At 40.4% G+C, this 27,459-nt stretch overlaps 1 protein-coding gene across 1 annotated transcript in view; it reads left to right on the forward strand.

Moving 5' to 3' along the window:
* The first annotated feature begins 638 nt into the window (after window positions 1-638).
* tmem65 (transmembrane protein 65) overlaps window positions 639-27,459 on the forward strand; it is a 34,484-nt gene continuing 7,663 nt past the window's right edge. Inside the window, exons 1-4 of the mRNA XM_056399100.1 lie at window positions 639-1,269; window positions 25,899-25,943; window positions 27,160-27,227; window positions 27,383-27,437. Of these exons, the coding sequence (XP_056255075.1) occupies window positions 987-1,269; window positions 25,899-25,943; window positions 27,160-27,227; window positions 27,383-27,437 (451 nt within the window). The 5' untranslated portion in view covers window positions 639-986. The remainder of the gene's footprint in view (window positions 1,270-25,898; window positions 25,944-27,159; window positions 27,228-27,382; window positions 27,438-27,459) is intronic.

Below are 27,459 nucleotides of genomic sequence, written 5' to 3' on the forward strand. Positions count from 1 at the left end.
GTTTAGTTGCTGGATCAGTAGATGGTGCAATTTCACCATGTTGAAATAAACATAATTTCACAGTTGATGCATTTCAAGTTGCAGTTTGCAGTTTCGTGTGACAGCAAAGAGGGCCACCTTCACAATTATGTTAATTAGAATACAGAAAAAATAAAAAAATGATAAAGAAAAGCCCATGTACAGATAATTAGTGTTGTTATTCTAAATAATACCTCAAATCAGACCATTTACACATAAAACAAAAAACATGTAATTTTACTTTGCAAAAGACCAGTGTTGCAATATAAATCTGTAATGTTTTTTCATATCAGTGGTAAGGTTACACAAAGACACTGAACAAGCTTTTGTGAGCATCTGTGTCCAGAAACAGAGCTGAAAACTATGTAAAACTCAAAGTTCCCACACTGTGTATGACACTCCAGTTACAATGGTCATACACAGTGTATAACTTGTTTATCTGGGGTCAATAGGGGCCCCATCAACATTGCATTAACAAGGGCCCCTAGGGGGTTAATCAGGCCACGTAATTAAATAATTCATCCACCACTGCTGAACTCACTTTTTAGGTCAGTGAAGCGGCACGTTTTATTTTGAAAACCCCCCGCCGGAAATTGGCTTTGTATTCCGCCTGACTTGACGCTGCCTGGTTGCTCAGCTTTAGCTTGAAGTTAATATGCCAAACTCCTGACCGCCGAGTCTTAAAGATCATGAGACAGTTTGGGCGGCGCACGGCACGGAGAGAGGATATGTTCGGCTGTTTGGAAGTTAACCCGAGTTTTAGAGAAACGGTCGTTAAAACTCGTCGGTTTCTTTCCCGCTGAGGGACGAATCTAGCTAGGAAGGACCGAGTAAGACTCAACTTCTGCCGGAGCGCCAGTCGTAGTCTGAGCGGGGGAGACGTTGGCAGAGGTCGGCGCCCAAATAACCGTCAAGAAAAGCAGGTTTTACATTTTACAGAGCGGACTACTTCTTAATTTTTTGTCACAATGCTTAAGCTTTGGCTACAGAGAGCTCTCCGACCGACCTTACAGAAGTTACCCTCGGGACTGAAACAGGCACAACCGGCGGTACTGCTGGTGGCGCCGAGGTTGCCGGCGTTAGGGCGACACACGCCGAGCTGCTGGATGGGCACACATGGGAGAAACGAGCCGAATGAGCCGCTCAACTCCCCCAAGAGAGCCAAAGAGTTTATTTACCGCCTCCAGCCCAAGGAGAGGACGTGTTTACTGAAGGAGCTGCAGAGTTTCGAGTCCATAGCCATCGCTCAAGGTAAGAGAGAAACTTCGCAGGTCAAAGGGAACAGCTTCCATAAGAAGCTCTGAGACTGAACGGGAGGTCACCGGTTATATGTGCAGGTCGTGCACCGATTATTTCCCCTCCATGTTGACTGATATTGATATGCGTTATAGCTGAAGTGCAGATGATTGACTAAAGGTAATTAATAGCCATATCGCCTCAGCAAGTGATTCACAGAGGGATTCTTCCTCTCCACTTAATGGACTGATGTGGAGTCTGTCCTGCAGACTGTTGGGCCTCAAAGACTTGTAATTGGCCACACCTGAATGAAGTGTTTTCAAAGGGGGAAAACCAGGTGCTCCTCACTAGTTGATTGGTTGATATTTAAAGGTACTGTCTGTAACATGATGCACTTGGATAACATCAAGTGGCCCCTGTGTGAACTGCAACAACAGTGAAAAAGGTGTGTCACCTTCTACAAGATCAAATCCTTCTGTTGGGATTTGACTTATAGACTTTATGTGCCCATCTTTTACACTTTGCCTGTGTTTTATTTGAAGTGTTGATCCATACCAAGATATATTTGTGGTTTTAAGAACCAAAAACTCTGCGTCTGTCTTCTGATTGGCGGACTGTTTTCTGAGTGATTAAATAAAAATATAGGTAAACATTTAAAGAAACCAAATCCTGCAAGGTTGGATGGTGGGTCCAGGCGGGCAGGGCTTAAGGTGTGGTTGTGACTGCTTTGTGGTGATATCACAAAGTTACAGTCCTGACTCGTTTTAAGGGCTCAGTTTCTGAATACAGGCTGTGTGCATTTCACTGCGGACTGAGCGCTTTGATACCATCACAGTATAAATACAGAACCTAGACCTGATTTTATAATCAAACAACACATAGAAATCTTACTTTATACAATATCGAACCCTTGAGCTTGTATCCCATTTAGGTTATTGAATTCAGCTTTTAAGAGTGTTAAAAATACACCAGTACAAACTGGCTCAGGTGAGGTGGGGCCAAACTGCCAGTGCTACATTAGCATTTGCAAGAGGAACAAACCTGTTTGTTGTTTTCACTACAGCTGATATAGGCTGATATATCAGCACTTGCTGCAATGGTGGTCCAACATCTTTTATAACTTGCATATTTATTTTTTTAGTTAAGGAATTGCACAGCTCTTCCTAAACACAGTGTGGTACCACAGCATCTCTAGCATCTGTGGTTGGGAGCCTCAGTATCATATCTGCTTCTTCATGTGCTGCCTGCATGCCATTAAGTATGTTTTCCCACTGGTGTTGCTGTTTAACAAGCAGCACACAGACATGTCCAAATGCAAAGTAGCCTTTAATTACTTCAAGCAAAGCACCTTGGCTTGTTTCATCTTTCAGTCACTTTTGTATTATTTTAAGCCAAGTTGGATGTATTGGAACATTCATAAAAAAATCCCTTAGTTTCCCAGTGGTAATTCTGACTTAAAAGTGAAAACTGGTAAATTACAGGAACTCCCAACATGATGAGAAGGTGCCATAATTTTCTATCCAGCCAAGGAATATAATTTTACAATTCCACTTCAGTTTGTCACAGTTAGAAGTTCCCTCCATCTTTTGAAATGTTGCACCAATAATTACTTGCCACGGCAGTTAAAAAAGTTTAACCAAATCAGCCTGTCTAGAAAGCTTACAAATATCAGATAACAGAGGAATGACTGGCATTATTCAGCAAACCTACAGCTGAAACATTAGTGGCATTTTGTGACTTTAAAGTCCCACTGATTCCACACTAAAATAATCAATAGTGACACAAAACTACCTCACTGCAAACATAGTACTGTGTGCTCTGTGTGTATTTGGAGATTAATTCATTTTTGTGTGCAGTCAGTGGGCATGAACAGGCAGAGGCTGTGTGTGCGCATGTGTGTAGTGTGTGTTAGTTCCTCTTCTGAGTCACCAGAGGGTATTTTCTGATAATTGTGAGTAAAACCAAAACCAGAGTGAATCATCGTAGGACTGAAATAGTAAAATCAGCAGCTGAATCAGGAACAAAAAGATCTGAGTAATATCCTCAGATGTCTGGGGAACTCATGTGGTTCATTCATTTGGTTGGAAAAAATATTGATTATGAATTAATAATGTTGGTCTTTAAAATGTGTTCATCTTGAATTTAAGATCTGGAAGAAATGGTAGACACGGTTTTAACCTCACCCAGTCTACCTGGAGTCAGCTCATCAGATGCTCTTCATCCTCAGTATTTAATGGTGCATTTACAGTCTTCTTTGTCTCTGCAGTATCCTACTGCCACCCCCACCCCCCACCCCCCACCTTCCTCTTTCGTCTGTATGGTCAGATAATGCTGAAATGCTGACACACTGCTAAGACTTTAAAGAGTTTCATTCATGCCTTCAGAGCAGCCCCTCATCACTTTGCTGTGTAGTACACTGCTTTCATTAGCACTATGCAGCCAAAGAGCTTTTTCAGGGTATTATGTAAGATGATTTTTAAGTAATTGTTGTCATTTTTCTGGCTGTTAATTTATCCACCTACCAGACAACAGCATTTTCTGCACAACCATGGATTTAGTTATGTGTTCGCCTGCATTTTCCTGCAAAACAACCACTTTCTTGTCGCAGAGGAATATTTCAGGTATTGGTTTTGAAATGCTGGAGACCCAGCTTTGGGTCCACACCCAGTTGTTGGACAAACATTTCTTAAGAGAGACTGTTGTGTAAGAGGTTCTGTACTGGAATGTGTCTTCCATGGTCTCAAAAGTTCAACTTCAAAAGTTAGTGGCTTCTGAAACATCCCATAGAAATAATCAGACGGATGAAAAAGCAACAAGCGTTTGTGCTGATTATCTTATGGCCCTTTTGGCTGTGAGGGGTTAAGCAAGGTGTTTTCACAGAGACGGTATTATCTCCCTCTCTCCCACTCCTCTTCAGCAGTGTGTTGAGCTGCTCTTGGTAATAATCCCAGCGTGTGTCTTGGAAGTTTTAAAGGTCACAGAAATGTGCTCATGCTGGTTAATTTTTTTCATCCTGTAAAAACGGTTCATGTGGGAGTGGCGGCAGCAGCAGAGAGATTCAAGCTCCTCCTGAGCCAGTTTGACCCAAACAACTAATTTCCACACAGTGTTAGAGGGAAGCATCACAGTGTAACGTAATATCCTCATTATTTTCATAGACATGCATCATCCTAATTAGCTGGTTTTTGTCAAGTTGTATGAAATGTTTTTAATGGTCTGTCTGTTTCTTTGGCTGCACATGAGACAGACACACATATGCAGACCATAAAGCAGAAGAGTTTTCATTTTGCTGTGAATTTCATGATATTTGGAACATCAGTTTATCAGTTTTTTAATATTGGAAACTCGCTTGCATTAGTAATCACATAATCCTGCTGCTCAAATTATTAATCATTGTTACCAGCCAGTATTCAAACCAGCTCCAGTTTGAAATTAATTCTCATTTGAACACCTGATGGGTGTATTCATTGATGGCTCTGTGCAGTAAGCTGATCTCTTAAACATCGCCGTAAGAGAACCCTGCTAGTGTTAATCACTAACCGACAATGAGATTTTGACCAATTAATACAATCAATTAAACAGTTACATAACCTTGGACATCAGAACCATGTGAGCAGGTATGCTCCACCCCACAGCCTGTCCACATGTAGCTTTCTCTGAATGAAAACCAGTAGACAAGCTGTACACTGCTGAGGACTGAGGTAGACCTGGTCTGCTTGAGGAGCCTGGCTGTTCTCGCAAGAAGTGCATTTCTCCACCAGTCAAGAAGCAGTTCTGCTCCTCTGCTCTTTTTAATCACACGTAGAGCTGATCTTTAGAATAACCTCATGAGTTTATAACGTAGAGCTTTTAATGTCTTCCTGGATCAGTGGGACGTCGCTTCTTCTGCACCAGTGAAGTTAAAAGGACCATCGCCTTGTGTTGATTTGTCGGGAGGGGCTTCTCTCCTGTCTCTGTGTTTGTGCTTGTCTGACTCACTCTCTGTTTAGACACCCCGAATTGTTCTGGTCCACTTCAACCCCTGTGTATTAGTATGGTTTAATGGTTTATAGACACTCAGCTATTCTAAATAGTATGTTTTAAATGTTGTCAGTTAACGAGCATTGGCTCAGTGAGGAAAACAAAATTCAATCGAACATCCCTAAAACCAGGTTTACTAATCACTGGAAGAGAGCAAAATAATTCTTGTAATCTTGTTAAAAAAAAATTCTCCTGGACAAACCTGTTGACTTTAGCAGGTCTGGTTGCTAAACAGCTGTAAATATGGGTCTTGAAGTAATAATGAATGCCACCACATTCTTCATTTTCCTGCCTTAATCTGATTTGGTTTCTACTGTGCATGTAAAAAGTCAATTTCGTTGTTTAGGTTGAGACGTAAACATCAGGATGAATAAGTCTATGTAAATCTGAGCTCTAAGTATTTAGCAAAGTGTGTAGTTAAGTGAGATGATGCAGAATCAGGCACCACAGCATCACCTCCCTCTCTGCAGCACATTCATTAGACGTCGTAGTTTGGCTCTTGAAAGTCTTCTCACTAATAAGCAGCTGTCTGCAGCCCAGACTCCCGCCGTTACTTTTACAATTAATGAGCTAAATGCCTCAGAGAAATAGTGAGAATCAGATGCATTTACTTAGTCTGACATCGAGCTAAGCTACAGGCTCATTAAAACATGTCATCTATATCTCAGACATTTAGCAGACACTAGAGACAACGCAAGGTCACATTAAGCTGTGATTACTCAACATGTTGTACAGGCTGATTATAGGCATCTGTCACAGCAGATATTTTTACTCGTCAAACATGTCTAAAATAACCTAGATGTTTCAGCCACAGGATGGATGAACCAGAAGCTCTGTTATGAGTACAACCGGGATTTAGCTTCGCACTCATCCAACACTGTCAGACCCATGATGGACAGTTACAAAAAAACAAGGATTAAAATCAATGCATCAGACCTCACATCTGGCGACCCCAGGTCTATGAGCCAATAGGAAGAATGTGGGGATTTTGGGCACATGAGATGCATCACTTCCTTTTCTGCAACAGGCTGCAGCTTTTACAGTTAATTTAACTCCTTTTCAAACCAGATGCGGGTAACAGTATCTAGTGTGTTTAACCAAATACAACAAGTGCAATAAATGTCAAAGAAGGCCACACAAAGTGAAATGTTCAGGTATTCCTGAGTGTATGTATAACAAATGATGTTGACTTAACATTAGCATTTCAACATTAGCAAGGTGTTTATATACAGAAATAAGTAGGATCCTATTTAATGCTGACATTAAATGCTCGTCAGCCAATGTGCTGTTAAAGATGAATGTGTTTTAGTTTGTGTTTGCCTGTGTCCCCATGTGTCCACCCACTTTGTTTTAAGCACACTGTTCCCTTCAGACTTGTTGAGCTGTTATGATTAGGTTTGAAAAGTCTGACGATGTTCTTCTCATTCTGAATGCTTAATAAGAAATATGAGAAATATGAGTATGATGGTTGTTAGAAGTGGAATTCAGTCTTTTCATAGTTATTTGGGATAAAATGAATTAAAATTCTTTAGTTGTGCTTCTGGATTTTGTGTTTTAAATGCATCCCAGTGGTCAGATTATTGTGTAGTAGACAAAAAGACTTTACCTGCGGAGAAGTTAAAAGCATCACTGCCAATTTACTTTTGCATCATTAAAACTCCCAGCTCCATGTTCATCCTTCACACTCAATAAGTAAACAGAGAGGTTTTGAGTAGTAACAGATTGTCCACGCTTTGCAATAATTTGTCTGAAGTGTCACACTGCTAATCCATTGCTCTCACTAATGATGCTCCAGAGATTGGCTTGGTTTCCATATCACTGAATTGGCTGTTGATGCTGTCTGAGGACACGTCGTCATGCGGTGAAAAGGAGGACAGACTCAAGAGCTGCACTTACAAAACCCGCCGGGGAAAATATATTCATTCATTTTCTCTCTAAGTGTTTGCATGTGTCTGACAGATGGAGCAGATGATTTGCTAAAAGCTGAGCTGTTAATTGGCCAAAGCTGTGTGATACTGACATGATCAAACTCCATAATGAGTCTTTACAAATGAATCAACATTTGACACTGTTGGGTCTTTTATTCCCAAAAAAAAAAAAAATTCATCATGAGTGTTATTCACCTGTTATTTCATAGTCTAAGCTCATAGATTTGTGTCACTTGGCCTTTTTAAGACTCCATCACAATATCCTCTTCTTTGAAGCATTGAAAGAGATTTTAGATGAGTTTCATGGGGTTGGAAACGCAAACATTTTAATGTAAATGCATAATCAAGCTTTCTCTGAATCAGTTGTTGTCAAATGTTCAACCATAGTATCAAAACTGTATTTTCCACTGGACCACACTGTCTCCTCAGGCTGTGCCCAAATTTAATCCATATCTACTTATTTCTCTGATGGTAATGATGTGGATTTGTTATTCATAGCTCTTGTCCTGTCCCTGCTGGACAGAGTGTCCCACTGAGTCCAATTAAAATGCGCCATGAAAAACTGTGAATGTGCCACTCCGACAGGAGATGGTAAATGGTTGTAATGCAGATAACAGCAGAGCTTTTCAAAGATGTGGTTACAATCCATGTGAAGCTCTCTACGTGAAAATATGCCACAGTCTTGTAGATCAACGACCTAAAAACAGGCTATTTGTCATGATTATGTGTAATCACCAGACTTATTGGGTTTTGACATTGAAACTTAGCTTTCCAGAAATGAAATGATGAAATCCACCAGTCTACAGCTCAGATATTTTCTCCTTCAGCAGATGGTGCAGCAGCAGAGTTTGTGCGCTCTGTGTTGTTGGGTTATTATTGTGCATCAGCAGCGAGTGTCAGGGAGCATGGGTCAGTGCATCCTTTAGTAAAATACTCTCCACATTATTAGGGACATTGAGTTGTGCCAAAGCTTAGTGGATATGTACCAGATAGTCATGGGTTATTGAATCCAAATGCAGGTTTTAACATATTTTCTGTTGAACTGATAAATTTAGTGCATAAAATGCTGATGTCTAATGAGATATCTTCATATTTGTTCAACCAGGAATTCTGTCAATCAACTGATCGATTGATTGTTTCAGCTCTAAACCAAGAACACAAACATCTGTTACCCCTGTTCGTTAGTTTGTTTGTTGAGAAGGCGGAAAGCTTTGCGTTGAAGGCTGATTAATTTTGACATCTCGTATAGTTATAACCTGTAAATGAGCTGAGCAGCAGAAGATTAAAAATGTATCTTGAACTAACAAATGTCTCTTCCTCTAATCACTGGTCTTGATTTAGATTTATTAAACTAATCATCTTAAATTATTCATGATATGCATGAAATGATGCTGGTTCACCTCTTTAAAGAGGAGTTAACACTCAGTCACAGAGTGATGTTACAGAATGATCAGAAAGATGTTGGCATATTTACCACTAAATAGCCCAAATTTATGTTTTTGCTTTTACAGAAGTAACATAAGTGAACTTTGACACATTGGGTGAACAAGAGTGTCAGCCATTTTACCCTGACCAATGTTTCTCCCAAACACTACAACAGGAGCAAAGTCACACCAAACTGCTTTTGCTTGAAAAATACAATGGTAACATAACCTAAAGTTCTCCCAGGTCCAGATTATGCTTATGTTTTTCTTTCTTTACCAGCCTTTTTGATTTGAAAAGAAACACTCTGTGGTGTGAAAATTAAGTTTGAATGTTGAAATGTCCAGTTTACATGTATATCCAGGGTCAGGATTCTCCACAACAGAATAACTACCTGTAAAGAAGTTGCCTGAAAAACCTGGTCTGGAATTGCAGGAATCAGTATTTATAAATCATAATACACCAATTTTGTGCATGTGTTCCCTCAACCTGGTTCTCAAGTGGTTGGGGGCTGCAGGACTGTAGTTGACTAAACCTATGCATACATTCTCATTTGACATCATTATCAAGAAATAAAGTAACGTAATGGAAGAAAACTGTACTCTTCTCAGCCCATGTGCAGATATAAGTATCATCCCATGAACTGGGTATCCTGTTGTCGAGGTGTGAAGCATCAGGAGTGGTTGATGTGTTCTTCTGTGGATCGAGTGCTGGAGGTTTGCCTGTTCTCTCCATGTCTGATGCGTGTCTGTGCAGAGAACATTTCCCGCCAGCGACAATAATAGACTCCTGAAATGAATTCAGACAAATAGTGCAAACCCACAGGGAATTAATTAGTGGGAACAGGACACTTCTGTGTGCTGCAGCAAACATGGGGTGTACTTTTTTTTTGTTTGTTTGGATTCAAATCCTGCAGCTGCAGGTATTGACACAACTACACTGAGCAAAAATATAAAGACGCTTGTTTTTTTTGCTCCTGTTTTGAGTTGAGATTAAGTATTAATCCGTGTTAGTGAGCACTTCTCCTTCGCCAAGATCATCTGTCCACTTTACGGGTGTGGCACATCAAGATGATGATTACACAGCATGATTACTGCACAGGTGTGCCTCAGGCTGGTCGCAATAAAAGGCCACTTTAAAATGTGCAGTTTTATTTTGGATAAGGTGTTTATTAGGCACTGAGCTGTGTGACGTGGGTGACAAATGTGCATTTTTGTTTTTTTTTTTTTGGCTGAGGTATCAGCCAAATCACTATCTGGTGTGACCACAATTTGCCTCATGCGGTGCGACACATCTGCTTTGTACAGAGTTGATCAGGTTGTTGATTGTGGGACTGCTGCTCTTCACTGGTTCTGTGAAGTTGCTGGATGTTGGCAGGAAGTGGATCCCGCCGTCGTACATGTCGATTTGTAGCATCCCAATGGGGATGGGGAAGCTCAATGGGTGACGTGTGTGGTGAGGACGCAGACCATGCAAGAACTGAGACCTTTTTAAGTTTCCAGGAATTGTGTATATGATGCTGCAACATGAGGCGATGGCGGCAGATGACTGGCACGACAATGGGCCTCAGGATCTCGTGTGTGTGTGTGTGTGTGTGTCTTTTGTGTTTATTGAAAGGCTTAGATCTGTTATTGTGCCTCTGTAATGGCAGTCAGGGCCTGAGGCATTATGTTTTCAGGTTATTTGTCCGTCCCATTCTTGTTAACACAATATTTCAGTACATTAGATTTTGGTGGTCAGAGGTGGTCACTGTGACCTCACAAAACCCTTTAGCCATTATTCAAGATTTCACACAGCAGTTATGACAAAATTTCACAATATTAATATAAAATTTTATGACTGGATAAACTAGGATTTAAGCTGAAACTAGGTTTTCCTGAAGAAAAATGTATGTATGTGTATATATGTACGTGTGTGTGTGTTTGTGTGTTTGTGTGTGTGTGTGTGCGTGCGTGTGTATATAAATATTTCTGTTCAGTATATGTCCATTCAGATAGAATTTTGGCGCTGGACGAAGTAGATGGTGATAGATATTGTCAGTTTTAAGAATGAAGAACTGAACTAAATGAATCGCAGGCTACCAATGGATGCAAACATCGTAGAAAGCTAAACTTAAATGCATTCAGGTTCTGTAAAATGCTGCTGGAGAGCTGCATTTACCTAATGAAGCTGTAGAAGAGACTGCACTGTTACTGCACTGTCAGCTCAGAGAATGATGAGACAGGTGTGCATCGTCCATAATAATATAATAACAGTAGTGACTCCTGATGCCACACACACCACAGTGTGTGCTTTAAATCATCCACTGAGCACACTCCCTGCAGTGTGCCAGCACACCCGAGGAACTTGTCAATCTCGAGTGTTGCGGAAGTGAGCTTGAGGGCTGCTGGGAGTGAAGCCGATATTTCCTCTGAGACTTGAGACAAATGAACAATCTGTGCAGGAAGAAGGTTTGAACCGCTCAGCTGCACCTGGGACATTTGAGTAAGATTGAAGGAGAGGCATGGTTTGACGGGAACATAAATTAGGTCTTCACCTCAAAATTTGAGCTGCCTCCTTAAATCAGTGGTTGAGAGCTGCCAGGTCAACAGCAGCATGATATCGCTCTGAGCTGAGCAGAAAGTGCTGCCTCATGCAGGGAGGTTGTCAGCTGTGAGATGCAGAGGATTCATCTCAGTTTCATAAACAAAGACAGAGAGAGAGAGAGAGATGGAGAACAGCAGGGCGAGGAAATAAAGAGGGAGAGAGAGCTGTGGAGAGACCCAGTCTGCTGCTGATGCTTTGATTAAACACATTTTCCACAGTTCTTAGAACTGAAATAACTAAAAGCTCATTAATACAGCTTTGTATTTCTCTGTAATGTAGCACATTGTTAGCAGAGTTACTTTATCATTTTCTCTCAGCCCTGGACTTAACTAATTAAATTAAATTAAAGGTCCACATTGTATAAAGTTAGATTTCCATGTGTTCTTTGATTAAAGCAGGTTTATGTTCTATATTAATACTGTGATTTGTACTGTATCAAAGCGCTCAGTCCACAGAGAAATGCACACTTCCATTATTTAGAAACTGAGCGTTTTTAAGTGCCGTTAGGACTTCTGTAACTTTGTGATGTCACAACAAAGCAGTCACCACTCTCAGACATGCCCCATGGTGTGCCCACCTGGACCCACCATCCAACCTGGCAGGATTTGGTTTATCAGAGTTTTTACCTGAAATCTGCTATATTTTTGTTGGACAGTGAGCCAATCAGAAAAGAGGTTCAGAGCCCCCTCTCTTAGGATTGGCTCAACGACCTGTTGTCATTAGAGCTCCAGAGAGAAGCCTGAGAGAGGAGATGTAAAACTACATTGAGATGGTTTTTGGTTCTTAAAACCACAAATATCTTGGTATGGCTCAACACTTCAAATAAAACAGGAAAAGTGTAAAGTATGAGACCTTTTACTATCATAAACCTTTAGCTCTCTGTGTATCTCAGCCTCCTGCAGAAGATCTCATAAAGACCATAATGACAGCAGACTGATTGCAACACAGAGCGTATGTCAGTGCGCCATTAAATCAAACATAAACCGTCTCTTTGTGCGTGTAAAATTAAACATCAGCAGATGCTGTGTCATCTGTCTGTTGTCAGACTGCTGGTTGACAGAGTGGAGCTGCTTCCTGTAACACACTGCACACCTGACAGACACACACCAGCTACAACAACAGTTCAGATCTACAGGCTTCACTGGAACTACAGGGATTCATTCTAAATAAATAATCAATTTCAGCAGATGCAGATTTTTTTCTTTTTAATTTCACTGTCGTCCCATCATGTATTTCTCCATTACATTGTACCTGTGATACATAGTGAGGGTGTGTCTTGTTTTTGAACATCTGTCCTGATCAATTACTGAGCACTACACTGGTCTGAAGCATTGAAGGAGCTGAGCACCAATTAATCAAATGTGGAAAACCTGACATTTATTTTGACTCGATTTGCATTTTAAAACATTTTTTGTTGTCTTGTTGTTGGAAATATGTGGATCTTTGAATTCCTCCTAATAAGATGTGTCAGCCGTCACAGCCCTGCCTCAAGTGGAAACATACTCACATCCTGAATGTGTTTAGAAATGCACCTTTGAACAGAAAAGGCCTGTTCATTCGCCCACAGCTTATCAAGTCAATCATCCTCATTTCAACTTGTTGCAATATATGAAGTATATTTTTAGGTCGGGTATCTAATGAGATGACTCGGAGAGTCTGCTCCACTAATCTTTATTCATTTTTACACCTGCTGAAAAGCTCACAAAAACCAGGAACACTGTAATCTAAAATATAAATGTAGGGAATCATTAGAAGAATATGTGTGTTCTAGATAATATAAAAACTTCAGAAGAACTCAAACTGTTTCCAGACTTTTAAATGACTTAACTCTTCTTTGGGTCAGTGCTCAATTTTTTCTCTGGCCGGGAAAACAGCCAATCAACAACGAGAAGTTTGTCGGCAGGATCAAAGGATATTTCTGTCTGCAAACATCGGTGAAGCTCATGAACAGAGCAAAACTTTTCAACATCTTTAAAAAAGCAGAAATAATTTTCTAAGACAGCTGAGCAGTGTAGTTTTCAGCAAAATGTTACATAAACGGCGGCAGATTAATACATCTTTAGTTTTTGGACAAAAATTGGGAAAAGAAAAATAAAGAATATGACCACAGTTATCTTTTCAACATACGTCGTCATTTCTGAGCCAGAGCCAGAAAAATGGTGACAGAAAAACTGGAGCAAAAGTAGCAATGGACAGAAATAACAGCTTATCTGCTTTTTTCTATGATTAACATGACGAAGGTTCACTGCTCCTGGTTCGCACACAGATACAGAACACAGGCCACTAATGAGAGGCTCATATGACCCTGATATCAGTCTGAATCATGAAGTGAACTTTTTCACTTTTTTATATTTTATAGACAAACTGATTAATGGACTAAATAAAAAATAACGGACAGATTTATCACAGTCAACCACTCAAGATTTTCAGGAAATCACAAATCTGGATCACGACTAAAATACTGACCACTTAGTTTTTGATAAATCCATTTGCTCTACACTGTTGTAATGTTCTCAGACCAAGTTTGTTCTGTTACCACGATTTATTAGTAAGAAAACAGCTTTTTATGCTTTAATTGAAGAGACATCAGGGAATGACAGGAGACAGGCGACAGGCTGTCCTGTCAAGTATCCAGTATACGCAGGCTGTTGCAACACACACACACACACACACACACACACACACACACACACACACACACACACACACACACACACACACACACACACACAACAGGAAGGGAAATTAACACCAACCACAGGCCCTCTGCTTCCTCTCACTCATCAGCCTGGCACCTCATCACTTGGACGCTCCTTTAGACTGAAAGCTTTGGAAATCAAACTTTCATGTGGACTAAAAATAATTGGGAGCGTCACTTTTGGCACAGACAGGTTGAAGAACACTCATCACCATTCTGGTGGCTTCTAACTAGTTTCCACATCAAACCTCCAGACATCAGATTCTTCAGTGTGGATGAGTTCAGTGTGATGAATGTTGACACTGGAATAAGACTCAGTCTGATTAAATCTGTCACTGAAAATGAGGCTGTCTGAGCTCTGAACACAAGTTGCAATGAGGTTTGTAATGAACTATGCAGTGACAAAGAACCACCAACGTGAAGCTGCCTTTTGTTGAATCCATCATAGTTTTGTAATGCACAACTTAGGACAATATTATCCCGTTTTTACCACAGTCCTTTACCAACAAGCTGCCATAAGCAAACAAATTACACTGCGTACTGTAGTTCCACCGTAGTTCAGAACCTTGACCAGGATTTCCTCCCATTCAGCCACAACCGTATCCATGAGTGTGAAAGTTTATCACCACAACCGTTTTGTCCTCTCTCCTCTGATAACAGGTTTAACTTTTTTAGTTATTGACCCCTCCGTTTGCCAGAGCTCTTAGACGGCATTAGTGGGGTCAAGTGTCAGCCTCTAGGGCTGAAAAATGGGGGGGGGGGGGGTGATTTCATGTAATTCTACCATTTGAAATTTAATAAGATTTAAAATTTCCTCCTTTCACAAAAGACAATGGATAACTGCTTTTAGTGTGAAGTAGCTTCAGTAAACATGAGTTGTATTCACTGGAGGTGTCTGAGTTGTGGTGACTGAAGTTTTGACTGAGATTGGAAGTTGGTGATAATCATCATCAAGCTTTGGGGAAAATTTCTTCTTGTCTAGTTTTACAAAAGTGAAATGAGCAGGTGAAGAGCCGCTGGTACGCAGTATCTCTCAAACCTAAAAAAATCATCTGTGACACCACAGCATTAAGTTTTCTCTCCTTTTTTTTCTCTCTCTCTTTTTTTTTTTTTTTTTTTTTTTAAGACTCGGAGCTTTCACAGTCTTCTCTTCAAATTTTCCTCACCTGCACAGAAACGCTGACGTTGCTACCCCTCATTCAAACTTCCATATCTTAGCATCTTATAGTCTCTTGGCTTTGAGGGAACTGGCTCTTAGGGACATAAGAGGAGTTTCTGCTGAGAGCAGGCTTCCGCTGCCTGCCTGCCAGATAACAGGGGGAACACAATAGACAGTGTAGCGGTGCTGTTACTGGAGGACAGCAGACGTCTGTTGCAACAACAAAGGACACAGAGACGAGATGCTGTTTGCTGCTGTCGAAAACATGACATTCAGATTTCTGTTTTCTTTGCTTCAAACGCAAAGTCGGCAAAGTTCAGCTCTGCTGTGGACTTCCTGCCTGCCAGGCATCTTAGTTTTAAGACAACGCTTGGCTCAGTGGAATCACAGGTTACAAGAATAATATAACATCTCTGTAGATGTCAAGGTGTTTCCAAAATATAAAGCTATTTATACCCAGCAGAGCACGAAACCGCAAAGACAGGGTTACAACAAGGCGAAATAAGCATGGAACAACTGGCTCCCTTTGAAAAGTTGGAACTAAAAGCAGTGTATGAGAAGGTGCTATACCTTTGTCTTGCCTTCCAACTTTTCTGCATTCACTTATCTGACTGTGACTCTGCTGCTATCGGCAGATTGTGCAGCGATATTAATTTTTGTCTGCGTCAGTCAGACCTATTTCTGGACACGTTCTCCCACGAGTCAGGAGTGTTTGTAGTTACACTGCAGTCAAAATTCAGGAAGGGTGAAAATGGGTTATTCCCACAGTGTGGCCTGATATTTTCAGCAGCACATTTGAAATTGATATTATTCTTTCAACAAGATGAAAAGTCAACAGCCACTCCAGTGGCTCCGTGAGGCTGCACACCTAAAACAAAGCTGTTGGATGGATTTAAATTGCTCTTAGATCCTGACCATTAGTGGAGGATATAATGGAGCTTGGCCTGAGTGTGGTTTTATCCTACGCACAGTGTCCAATTTAGGATTTCAACTTGGTATTAACAGAACAGTACTGTCAGTATACCTCAGAGTGGATAAGAGCAGTACCACAGTAGTGTTCTCCAGTCAGGGTTAGGAAGAAATACTATACCTTCTTTCATTTTGAAAAAGTAAAACCTTACTGTTATCACCTTTTTTATTTAGCTGCTCAGTGCAACCACAGTCCTTTTTTTTTTTAATTTTTTTTTATAGTATTTAGTTTAAGTATTAAGTGGCAATGATTTATCCAGGAATCGAACTGGTGACCCTCTATCAACAAGCTCTATCTTTAACCTTTAGGCCAACACTCTGAATGAAAGAGTCTTTGCCTATGAGATTTCCTGACACTTGGTGAGTTGATATTTTAAACATTGTGCCCATAACAAATTTTAACAACCACTGAGTGACTGAAATACCTGTGCTCTGTGAGATACCCATTCAACACTATGATATGTATGAAGACGGAGATAACTAGTTTCCCTGGATTCATCCCCAGAGGACCTTGACCTCAATTTTAATTATCGCTATAAGCAGGGTTGATTACCGCGGTTAATTGCTGTGGTTAATTTGACTCACGTTAGGTGCAGTTGGGTTGTTCTTGGGTTTGTTAATGTGTCAGTCAAAACATGGCGTAAGGTAGTGACATAAGCAGGTTTTTTAAAAGCAACTAAACCCACTAAAAAGGCGATTGACTCCTTTTATACTGCCAGATGAGTTTGTCTTTCTGTTTTGAGCGATGTCACATGACCACAGAGCAGCAGAAAAACAGTGAACTGCTAATCGTTGAACCTCCGTGTGAGACGCTTCGATCTGTGATTGTGTGATTTTAAAAAGGGCTGCAGCTCCCTGTCATCCCGAGTGCAGTGCGGCCGCAATGTTTCTGGTTTAGCAGCACCTTGCTTGACAGGTGACAGGTGTGTCTACAGTGTCTGTGCTCTGAAAGACATTAACGCACAGAAAAAAATTGCTATTCCTGCGTTTACAGACTTGTATGATGTTAATAGATGTGTTGGACATGATGATATTTTAATGTTTTAAAAACAAACATTCACTTCGTGAAAAGATTTCAGGTTGTGTTTTATTAATTTTTGAATTATTTTAACAGTACTGTGATAATACTGAGAACCGTGATGATTTTGGTCAATATAATCATGATACTTAATTTCTATACCGTTTAATGTTCATTCGTTACCCATGTTGTATTCACCACTGGTAGTCTGATAAACCCAATTGGGAGGGACTGGGGTGTCTTAGTCATTGTTTCCAAAGGTCTCAGTTTCCACCCCAGACACAACCCCAGAGTTTTTGAACTAAAGCAGGTCCAGCAGCTTTTCCAAAAGTCTTCGTTTTAGGTTTGAAAACAGGAATAAAAATAGAAAAATACATATGTTTTAACTAAAATGTAGTAGTGTGGATGTAGCTTAAGTCTCAGTGATCAGTCTCAGTGATGAACCAACATACCCAGCTGTTGCCATAGGCCCAGACACACTGTGCAGATGAGAAGTTCTTGAGTTTTCTGTCTCATTAAATCAGTGGTATTGAAACTACTGAGGCACTGAGATTGAACTCATTAGTTAGAGTTGTGTTCCTGATCAAACAGTTGAAAAGTTTTGTTTTTCTCCTTGTTTATCACCAACATTAAAGAAATGGTAGTTTGGACCGAGCTGTGAGGATCAGTGTGTGTAAAATCACGTCTTCGGCTCAGTTCTTTAGATAGAGAAGATTTTAGAGCTGACTAATAGCATTTTTGGGGGGTGATGTTTGTTACATCATTTCACCAGTGAGTCTTCTTGATTAATGTGTTTTGGGTTCAGTGTCCAACTCGAAGATTTAAGTTCTGCTGTTACTGGATCTGCTCAGCTCAGACAGAGGCTGTAGAATAGTAATGCCATGATATGGAAATTTTGCCACCAGTTAATAAACTCATGACAACACCGGCGTTACCAACTACACTGGACATTTTAAAAGAAAAGATATCTGTCAGATATCTTTAGATTAAAGGTGCTGCCTCCAGATTGCCTCATTAATGTCATTAGGTTTCATGGCATTGAGTTTAAATCTGAAATACTGCCAAAATAGTGCTTTTTTTGTCTATAAAATATGGAAGAAAGACAACTGGTAGTCAAGTTATGTAATCACTGTGTGCCTGAACACCGTGTGACCCCTGTAACACTGACTACCACAGCAACCCTACTGTATAATGGTTTGACCAACTTTTGTGATCAATAAGTGCTTTAATTAGGTTTAAGATCAATATTGATTTGAAAAGATTCTGCCTCAGTAATTTAATGCTGTCATCACATTGAATCTGCAATTCAAGATACACTGCTGCCAGCATTGTAAAGTAGACAAAATACTCACTGTGTGACAAACCCTCAATAAACATATAATATATATATAGCAGGGGTCCAAAAGTTTGTTGTCTCTGTTGTTTGGACCCCTGCTGTATGTAAACTAATAAAATGTATTTAATAAATAAAATTCCAGGGATCTAGTGAAGACTGAGGCAGAGCTACATTTGTTTAGATTACATATGTATAATCAGGACATTATCAGAATAAATCATTTTTTATGTATGAAATGCAGCAGCAGTGCAGTGAAACTCACAAATGCTCTCATTTGCATTCAGTGGCTTTTTCTCTGAGCATTCATCTAAACTTAAGGTGCACTTCCATCAGTTTGCTTTTCACATGCATCGTTATCACAAAATTATCTTCAAATGAAATCATTTATATCTCTTACATCCGTGTCCTCCGTTAAAACAAAGCAATCATTAATAAATAATCATTTTAATGAAGGCATTAGGTATACCCAGCTAAAACTGATGCAGTCTCTTAGTAAATCCTACCTTCATGTAGGTTGTAGAGGGTTGTTTGTTATTTAGCCTTCCCTCACTGATATAAATAGTCAATATGATGCAATACAATTCAACAGCGCCACAAACTGCAGCCTCCAAATCACACAACAAGAGAATATACACCTCTCTAAAGCAGTCTGAACAAAAACTGCACTGACGGGTGGGATTGTTTGCAAGACTGTTGTATTAGGCTGAAATAGTTCTAGCTAAATGTACTTAACAAACAGGCAAAAGTGTGTAAAATTTAAACTGGTGAGTACATCCCTTTTAAAGTCTGTAAAATATCTTGCAACATTTCCCTTCGACCCTCTTCTTCTTAAATGGGTCAATGATACCTGACTGTGAAGTTACCACCACCAACTATTTATATCAATAGGCTTCTCCTAATATTCACATACTGTAAGAGTAGTGGATGAGAACACACTAATTTGTATTTTCTTTTGCATATTTTCTTTTTCTTCTTATTTTAATGGTCCTGTGTTTTACACTTTTACTGTGTTTTTATTTAAACTGTTGATCCATAAGAAGATATATTTGTGGTTTTAAGAACCAAAAACCATCTCAGTGTAGTTTTACATCTCCTCTCTCAGGCTTCTCTCTGGAGCTCCAGTAACAACAGGTTGGTGAGCCAATCAGAAGAGAGGAGGCTCTGAGCCTCTCTTCTGATTGGCTGACTGTTTCTGAGTGATCAAATAAAAATATAGCAGATTTCAGGTAAACCCTCAGAGATAAGTAGGATCTCTGAGGCATGGCTGAGAGTAGTGACTTGCTTTGTTGTGACATCACAAGGTTACAGAAGTCCTGACGGCTCATTTTAAGGCTCAGTTTCTGAATACAGGCGGTGTGCTATCTTTCAGTCAGTTATTTTTGCTATTGACAGGTGTCTCAGCCTTTCACGTTCAGCTGTAGCTGTTTGTCTTATCTCAGTCTCAGAGGCTTCCCTCTCTTTGCCTTTATATTCTAACTTTCTAAAACAGGAACTAGTGAGTCAGGATTAAAGACAAACTTTGGGAAACTTGTAGGTGATGTTTGTTTTTCTGGTCACAGAGATGAATAACTTGCCCCCGAGCGATTTTAACTATTCACTGCTGCTGTAGTGGAAATACTTTATGTTGATGCACTTGAAGCATTTGAATGCACAGCAAGGGGAACCCGTTGGTTTAAAAAATGAGTACGACCAAAGTAAAATTTTCTCACCCTCATCCTTCAGTTAGTTCCTGTGTCACATCCTGGATAAACATTGTTGCTAAGCGATACTGCTGCAGAATTTGTTGCCTGGCAACTTTAGCTCATTGAGCAGAAGGGAAGCACCAGAACCCTCGTGTGAACCTAATGGCACAAAAACCCCAGAGAGTCGGACTCAGGCTGAGACAGGTTTCCTCTGCTTAAACCTTTTGACATGGATGTCTTTTTTTTCTTTAATAGGGAGAAAGAAAGTTGTTCAGAGGAAAGAGAGGGAATTTGTGGTACGTGAAGGTGGGTCTAATGGAGATCATATATAGTTTTTATTTTACAACGGTTTGAATTTTGCTTTATTCATCTGACACATTGAGAGAAGGGCCACCACTAACAGAGGCTGTACAAAGGTTAGGCGCATAGAAACTCATAAATATCAGTTTAAAGAGGTCATTGTTTTGAGCGACTCTGATTATCGTCCCCAACCCTTTGTGTCTGGTCTAAAATCACTACAGGAAATATGAGTGAACTTTTCATAGAAGCCAAAACAACTACACTACCGGTCAAAAGTTTTAGAACACCACACTTTTTCCAGTTTTTTACTGAAAATTATTCAGTTTATTGTGTCATTGCACTCTGAAATGAAAGCATAGAACAAATAAGCAATTTTAGTTGAAAAATAAATCATGGAATCAATTTATTGACCAAAATATATTCTAATCTTTTGACTCATCAAAGTAGCCACCTTTGGCAGATATAACAGCCGAACACACTCGTGGCATTCTTTCTACAATAGAAATCAAATATTCTTCAGAAAGTTCTTCCCAAGTCTGTTGCAGAAGTTCCCATAAATGTGTGGCACTTGTAGGTTGCTTGGCTTTCACTCTTCTGTCCAGTTCATCCCAAACCAGCTCGATGGGGTTTAAGTCTGGAGACTGTGCTGGCCACTCCATGTTTTCAAGCTTACCATCTTGTTCTTTTTTCCTGAGGTAGTTTTGGCATAGCTTGGACTTGTGTTTTGGGTCAATATCTTGCTGTAGGATGAACCTCTGACCAACTAGGCGCATACCAGGGTATTGCATGGCGCTGCAGGATGCTGTGGTAGCCGTATTGGTTCAGGGTGCCGCTCACTCTGTACAAGTCACCGACCCTGGATCCAGCAAAACAGTCCCAGACCATCACACTTCCTCCTCCATGTTTGACAGTTGATGTCACACACTGTGGAACCATCCTCTCGCCTACTCGACGGCGTACAAAGATCCTGCGTGATGAACCGAAGATTTGAAATTTTGATTCATCAGTTCATAATACCTTCTTCCAGTCTTCAGTAGTCCAATGGCGGTGTTTCGTGGCCCAGGAGAGCCTCTTTGTCTTATTCTGACATCTTAGCAATGGCTTTCTTGCTGCAAGTCGTCCTGTCAAACCTGCAGCTCGAAGTCTTCTCTTCACAGTTGAAACTGAGACTTGCTTACTACGACCACTATTAAGCTGTGCTTGAAGCTGTTGTCCTGTGAGCCGCCTATCACGCAAGCTGTTAACTCTCAGAAACTTGTTCTCTGATTCAGTTGTGGCTTTGGGTCTGCCAGACCGCTTCCTGTCAGAGTTTCCCCCAGTTTCTGAGTGCCTTTTGATGGTGAAGAAAACTTTACTCACTGACACCGTGACTTTCTTTGCAATTTCCCTGTAGGAAAGACCTACATTTTTAAGTGTTATGATGGTCTGTCTCTCTTCCATTGTTAATTGCCTTTTTCCTCGCCATTTTTGTCGCAAATGAGGGTCTGGTACCACAGTGTGTTCAAACACTGCTTTTATGCAGACAGAGGGGGTTGTATGTAATCAAGAAAAGTTGGAACAGCTTTAGGAATTAGTAGCACCAGCTTTCAAGGCTGATTCAACCTTTATTGCTGCAGAACAGCTTTAAATTGTTAACCCACTTCGTGTTCCCTGAAAAAGGCCTTTTTGTATAATTCTGAAATGTACATTATTTTTCAGTTTTGGGTAACCAAACCTTTTTTTTTAACCTCTGGCTGTTCAGTACTTACCTTTGTACCATTTCAAGCTATTCATTGGACTTGCACGACTTGAATTGCAATAAATAACTGGAAAAATTAGGGTGTTCTAAAACCTTTGACTGGTAGTGTATGTACAATCAATGATTTGTTCAGTATTTAAATCATGATATAAAACAGTGAAAAATGTGTGTTAAGTAGTAAAAAGCAACAGGTGTAGTTCATGTTGACCCAGATGTTGTGTGAATGAAGGGCAGCAGATGTTCTTGGCTTGTTTGTGCTTGAGAAAGACACCTCTGACTCTACTGTGCTAAAACAGACTCTGACCTTTCCACAGCAGCTGGTCGTTCAGAGAAGTGATTCTCTCCACACCGCTGCTGCCGGTTTGTGTTGAAAGATGAGTCTGGATTCTGGCTACTTAATGCAGCTGCACACACACTCACTCTCACACTCTGCACTATCTTCTTTGCCCCAAGCCTTAGCAGAAAAGTTAGTGAAGTTTGTGGGCATTAAGCTCATTTAAATGCACAAACACACACACAGGTCAGAGGGAGAAGGACCTCGGCAGATTAACCCTTTACTATAATTGACCTGCTCCTGTAAATGGTCCCTCGGTTAGATCACACTCTGCTCCAGTAACCCACTTCTCTGCAGTCAGCTCAGTGTCTTCACGCAAAGCTCAGGTCTGCTGCTTCCTGTCTCACCAGTGAGTCAGACTGAAGACCAGACCAGGATGTGAAATGACTGGATCCTGATAATCCTGCTCTCTATTTTACCCAGAACAGAACTTTTATTTAGCTCTGAATTTGGCATTTTAACAGCTGTGCTTATACATTTTTTTAGTATGTAAATTATTAAATATTTTCATTTTTTTTTAAACCTGCAGTAACGGATTTTTCTGGCCAGTCAGGGGCAGCAGACACAAGCTGTAAACATAACACTGACATATCATCACCTTGTAAGTTGATATGTTGAACGTGATTGGAAGCAGCTGTTTATTTCCACATCCAGCAGTTACAGAACAACATGATGATTCATGTAGAGCTATGTTCATGTCTAGCTGATGAATCTCCAGATAAGTCCAGTGTTCCCTCGCTGTTAGCTCTGTCTTTGGTCTCCACCAGCTCATGAGGGAAACATCTAGCTTTTTAGCTGCTAAATGCTCCACTATGTTCACAAGCTGCTCTCTGACTGTATCTATCTGCTGTTTACTGCCGAGTAAGTAGCGGACATTGGCTTTTTACAGATGTTTCTCTGAAAACAGCTGTGAGGCTAGGGTTGGACTGGGAAAGATATTCAGCCCTGGATTTGTCCGCTGCGACCTCTTGGGGTTGAAGGTTCACTGGCACTGGGTGAAAGAGAACAGATAAACAGTGAGCTGAAACTCAGTTTAAAACTATAAAGATATGCTTCAGAATCAGCTGATAATTGTCTGTAGGTTCATCACTATCAGAGACTCCTTTCACACACTCCTATCATATTATCATTTGATAACTACATTAAAATTTGTCTCTGTAATATGTTTTTCTTTGGTTGAAAGTTAAAATATCATTCTGAACAGTCATTTAATCACTTTTAAAACTTAAAAATCAAAATTTATTTTGTAAACATGAATATAGTTGTCTTATGGTTTACCATATTGTCCTCCTTGGTGTCAGTCTCAGGCTCCAGGAGGGTCCTGGAAAGTCTGGAAGCAGAGAAATATCCTGAAAAAAGAGCTTTTCCACAGCAGTTGTAGTTTTACTCTGCTGTCGCATCCTTGTGTGTGTCAGATGTTTACCTTCTACAAATCCATCACTTCTTGAAGGCAGTGCTATTTAGAAACTGTGAACCAGGGGAACTGTGGAGTTTCATTTGACTTGACATACTGTAACCTTGGGCAGCCATGTTGAAGGTGCTCTGCTCTGAGGCCTTGTTCAGACAGATTTAGAAAATGCAGCCTCATCTTTCTCTTTAATGTGTTGGCACAGTGGTGGTCCTGCAGCTGAGGCTCTGACTGAGGTCTCAACAGTGTCTGATTTAAAAAGTTAATCCTGGCTCAGCTTTTGTCTAAGCACTGTTGAACATCATCCTGTGATCAATTACACGCCAATCAAACGCCTTCAGGGTAGACCACCTTCTAGCTGTAGGGCTGGGGACTGTTTGAAATCTCTGACAGTAAAGTTGCTCTTTATGCTACAAGTGTTGCTGGAGTTTTTACCTCTTCTGTTGTTTTGAGTTTCTGAACAGATGCTGAAACAATACTTCAATACCTTACTTTGAGAAAAACTTTTTTGTACTAGCTTAAAAGTTTTTATATTGAGTAAAATTCACTGAATTTATCAAACGCACCTGTCTTCCATTTAGTTTTACATTACATTTACACTGACTCATTTGGCAGATGCTTTTATCCTAAGCAACTTAAAAGTAAAGGACATCTCTAAAGCTTCAGTGCAGTAGGACACCGTGGTGTAAGCACTACATCTATTTAAAGTGCATAGTAAGTGCTAGTTAGGCATGTGAGGGTGTTAGGAGAGGAGGTGCTCTGAGAGGATATGAGTCTTCAAGAGATTCTTGAACATAGAGAGGGATAGCATTGACTGCTCTGATAGCATTCTGGAGCAATGCCATTATCGATTCTGCTTATGGATCCGATTCTTTATCGATTCCTGTGGCTTTTCTGTGTGGAAAAAAGTAGGCCTATACAGGTTTTCAATGTCAACAACACAAATTTTATTATGAGTGTCTGAACACTGAACAACTAATAACTGCTCTGTAGTTGTTCAATCCCTTGAGGATGGGCTGCTGTCTGCCTCTTTAGGTCTGCCTTGTATTGATTTACTAAAAAAGAAAAAACGGCTGCCTCCTATTGTTCACTTAAAAGAGCTGGCTGGTTCGCTATTACGTACCTTCACTGCTCTGCTGAGACTGGGAAGCACCCGTTGACCGGCGGCGCAGAGCGTCGAACACATGGCACTCCTGATATTTAATGCTGTGCTATGTCAACAAATGTTTTAGCAGGTTGCTGGTGTTTCCACCCTTGCTTGAAATCTTAGTGCCACAGACATTGCACGTTGCGCTGTAAGCGTCATTTTGTGTGAAATTAAGCCACACTTCTTTCACTCCTTTGTTGCCGTTTGCGCTGACCGCCTCTCGCGAAAGCGTGACACAAGCGTGGAAGGCAAATGATGTCGATGGATGGAACCACTTGGAACCGGTTCACAATTCCTATCCCTAATTGTGCTAATAGAGTTGTAAAATCTGACCATCTCTCATATTTCTCTGTCTTAATTTCTCCCTCTGTACATGATGACACTGCTCACAGGGATGTTGTTTGAACCTTGAGCTCTTTGTCAGTAGGTGCTGGTACTGTCCAGATCCAGGACTTGAACCTTATTTACTGTTAAATCAGCTCCTATGAAAGGTTGATAGTTTCTGTATTTAAGACCGGTCTGGTCTTATTTTGAAGGTTAAAACTGGCGACTATCAGTTTGATATTTTTTTTATTTAACTGATGATGTGAATGGACAGAAATGAGACATGATTCCAGTCCAGCGTGTTGTCGGCACGTGACCCTCATTAGCGGAGTTTTGGTTCATGTGGTGCGTTGTGATGTATTCTACAGTTACACAACACAGAGGGAAAACTGCTTTTCTGTCTCTCTGTGAGAAGTCACTGCGGAGCGCTGAGTGTTACCTGTTGAACATGAGAGGCGACTGTGATGACTCTGGGATCCGAAAACAGTTTCTCCCCTTTGCCGCAGGCACGTAAAGTGGAACCTCTGCAGTTAATGAGCCGACTTCACATATGTTTTGATGTTTTTTCTTCTCAGAGACCCTGGAGCCCTCACCGCCGACTGCAGCGCAGATCAGATTTGGTGAGAGATTATAACACACACACACACACACACACACACACACACACACACACACACACACACACACAAGCTTTTTTTGTGTTGATACTGTAGATGAAAGCTGTTTTGTCAGCGACACACAAATACAGACTGTAATTAGCTCTGTTGATTTTTCTTGTCAACCTCTCCATCAAATAACAGTTTGTTCTGTGAAGTCTGAGCATCAGAGATAACCTGGGTTCAATAACTGACCTCATAATCAGACTCCACTGTGTTTTGAAGCCAACATTTCCCTCTGAACTCACAAGGGAAGAGTCATTTCCAAAACAATATCTCTCTACGATAGGAGCAGTGTTCATATTGTCGAAAACTAAAAAAATATTGTAGGGGTTTTACAGGAAAATCTGACATTTAATAAAGAGGGAAATATAATTCTCTCTTTAAAAAATCTTTGGTGTCAGACATTATGAATGCTGTAATAGCTCATATACTGTACTCATCAGACTGAAAACAAGTGAGTCCCAGTGTATTTGTTAACATTTTGTCATTTTTTAAATTATATCTCAAAACTCTTCTTCTTGGTTCTTTCATTAAAATGATCCTTTAAAGGAATAGTTTGACTTTTTGGGAAAGAGTTAAATGAGAAGATTTCTACCACTCATATCTGTCTGTTCAGTGTGAAGCTATAGTCAGCAGCTAACCTGGCTCTGGCCAGTGGTAATGAATTCCATGAACTCCCAGGCCAAGAAATGACCAGCAATTTCTATGCTTGGCTTACAGCACTAACAAAAGGAAAGCCTTTATTGGACTTTCACCACCTTATAACATCTGTGCTGGACTGGACCACAACTACCTTATGCTTCAAGTCCCGCAGGTTTACTGTGAACTCAGAAAATCTGCCTTTAACCACCAAACACACTCTGAAGATGGACACGCTCACTACTGATGATCTACAGCCACCTCACCTCAGTGTGCAAATGCTTCCACTGCACATTGTCCTCTTTTGAATTTTATCTCTGTGTATTTCATTGTATCTCATTGCATATGAGGGAAACCTCAATGATCTCGGAGGCTTAAATAAATAAATGAGAAAATGACTGATTGATTATGGAGGCTTTAGATTAGACAGACCCCCTTAAGCTATGAGAAGAATTTCTGTTTTTAATCGTTTGTCAAGTGTCGGATTTTCTGTTTTAATCCTTCCAGTATTCATTATCTTGTCTCTGCTCGTTTGCAGTTTTGTTCCACAACGCCCTCCCCTTTGTTGGCTTTGGCTTCCTCGATAATGCAATCATGATTGCAGCAGTAAGTGAAGTTATTTACACAGCCATGAAGCTTAACTTTACTGGAATTACTCGCCTGAAAGAAAAACACAGATTTTTGTGAAATATAATCTGAGCAAATGGAAGTCTTTAGAGATCTGGATCAACACTTCACCTGACTCTCTTTCTGGTCTCCAGGGAACACAGATTGAACTCTCTATTGGAGTCACTCTGGGGATCTCCACCATGGCTGGTAAGAACCACTGCATGAATTT

This window comes from Seriola aureovittata, chromosome 16, assembly GCF_021018895.1.
Source record: "Seriola aureovittata isolate HTS-2021-v1 ecotype China chromosome 16, ASM2101889v1, whole genome shotgun sequence".
In the NCBI taxonomy this organism is placed as follows: domain Eukaryota; kingdom Metazoa; phylum Chordata; class Actinopteri; order Carangiformes; family Carangidae; genus Seriola; species Seriola aureovittata.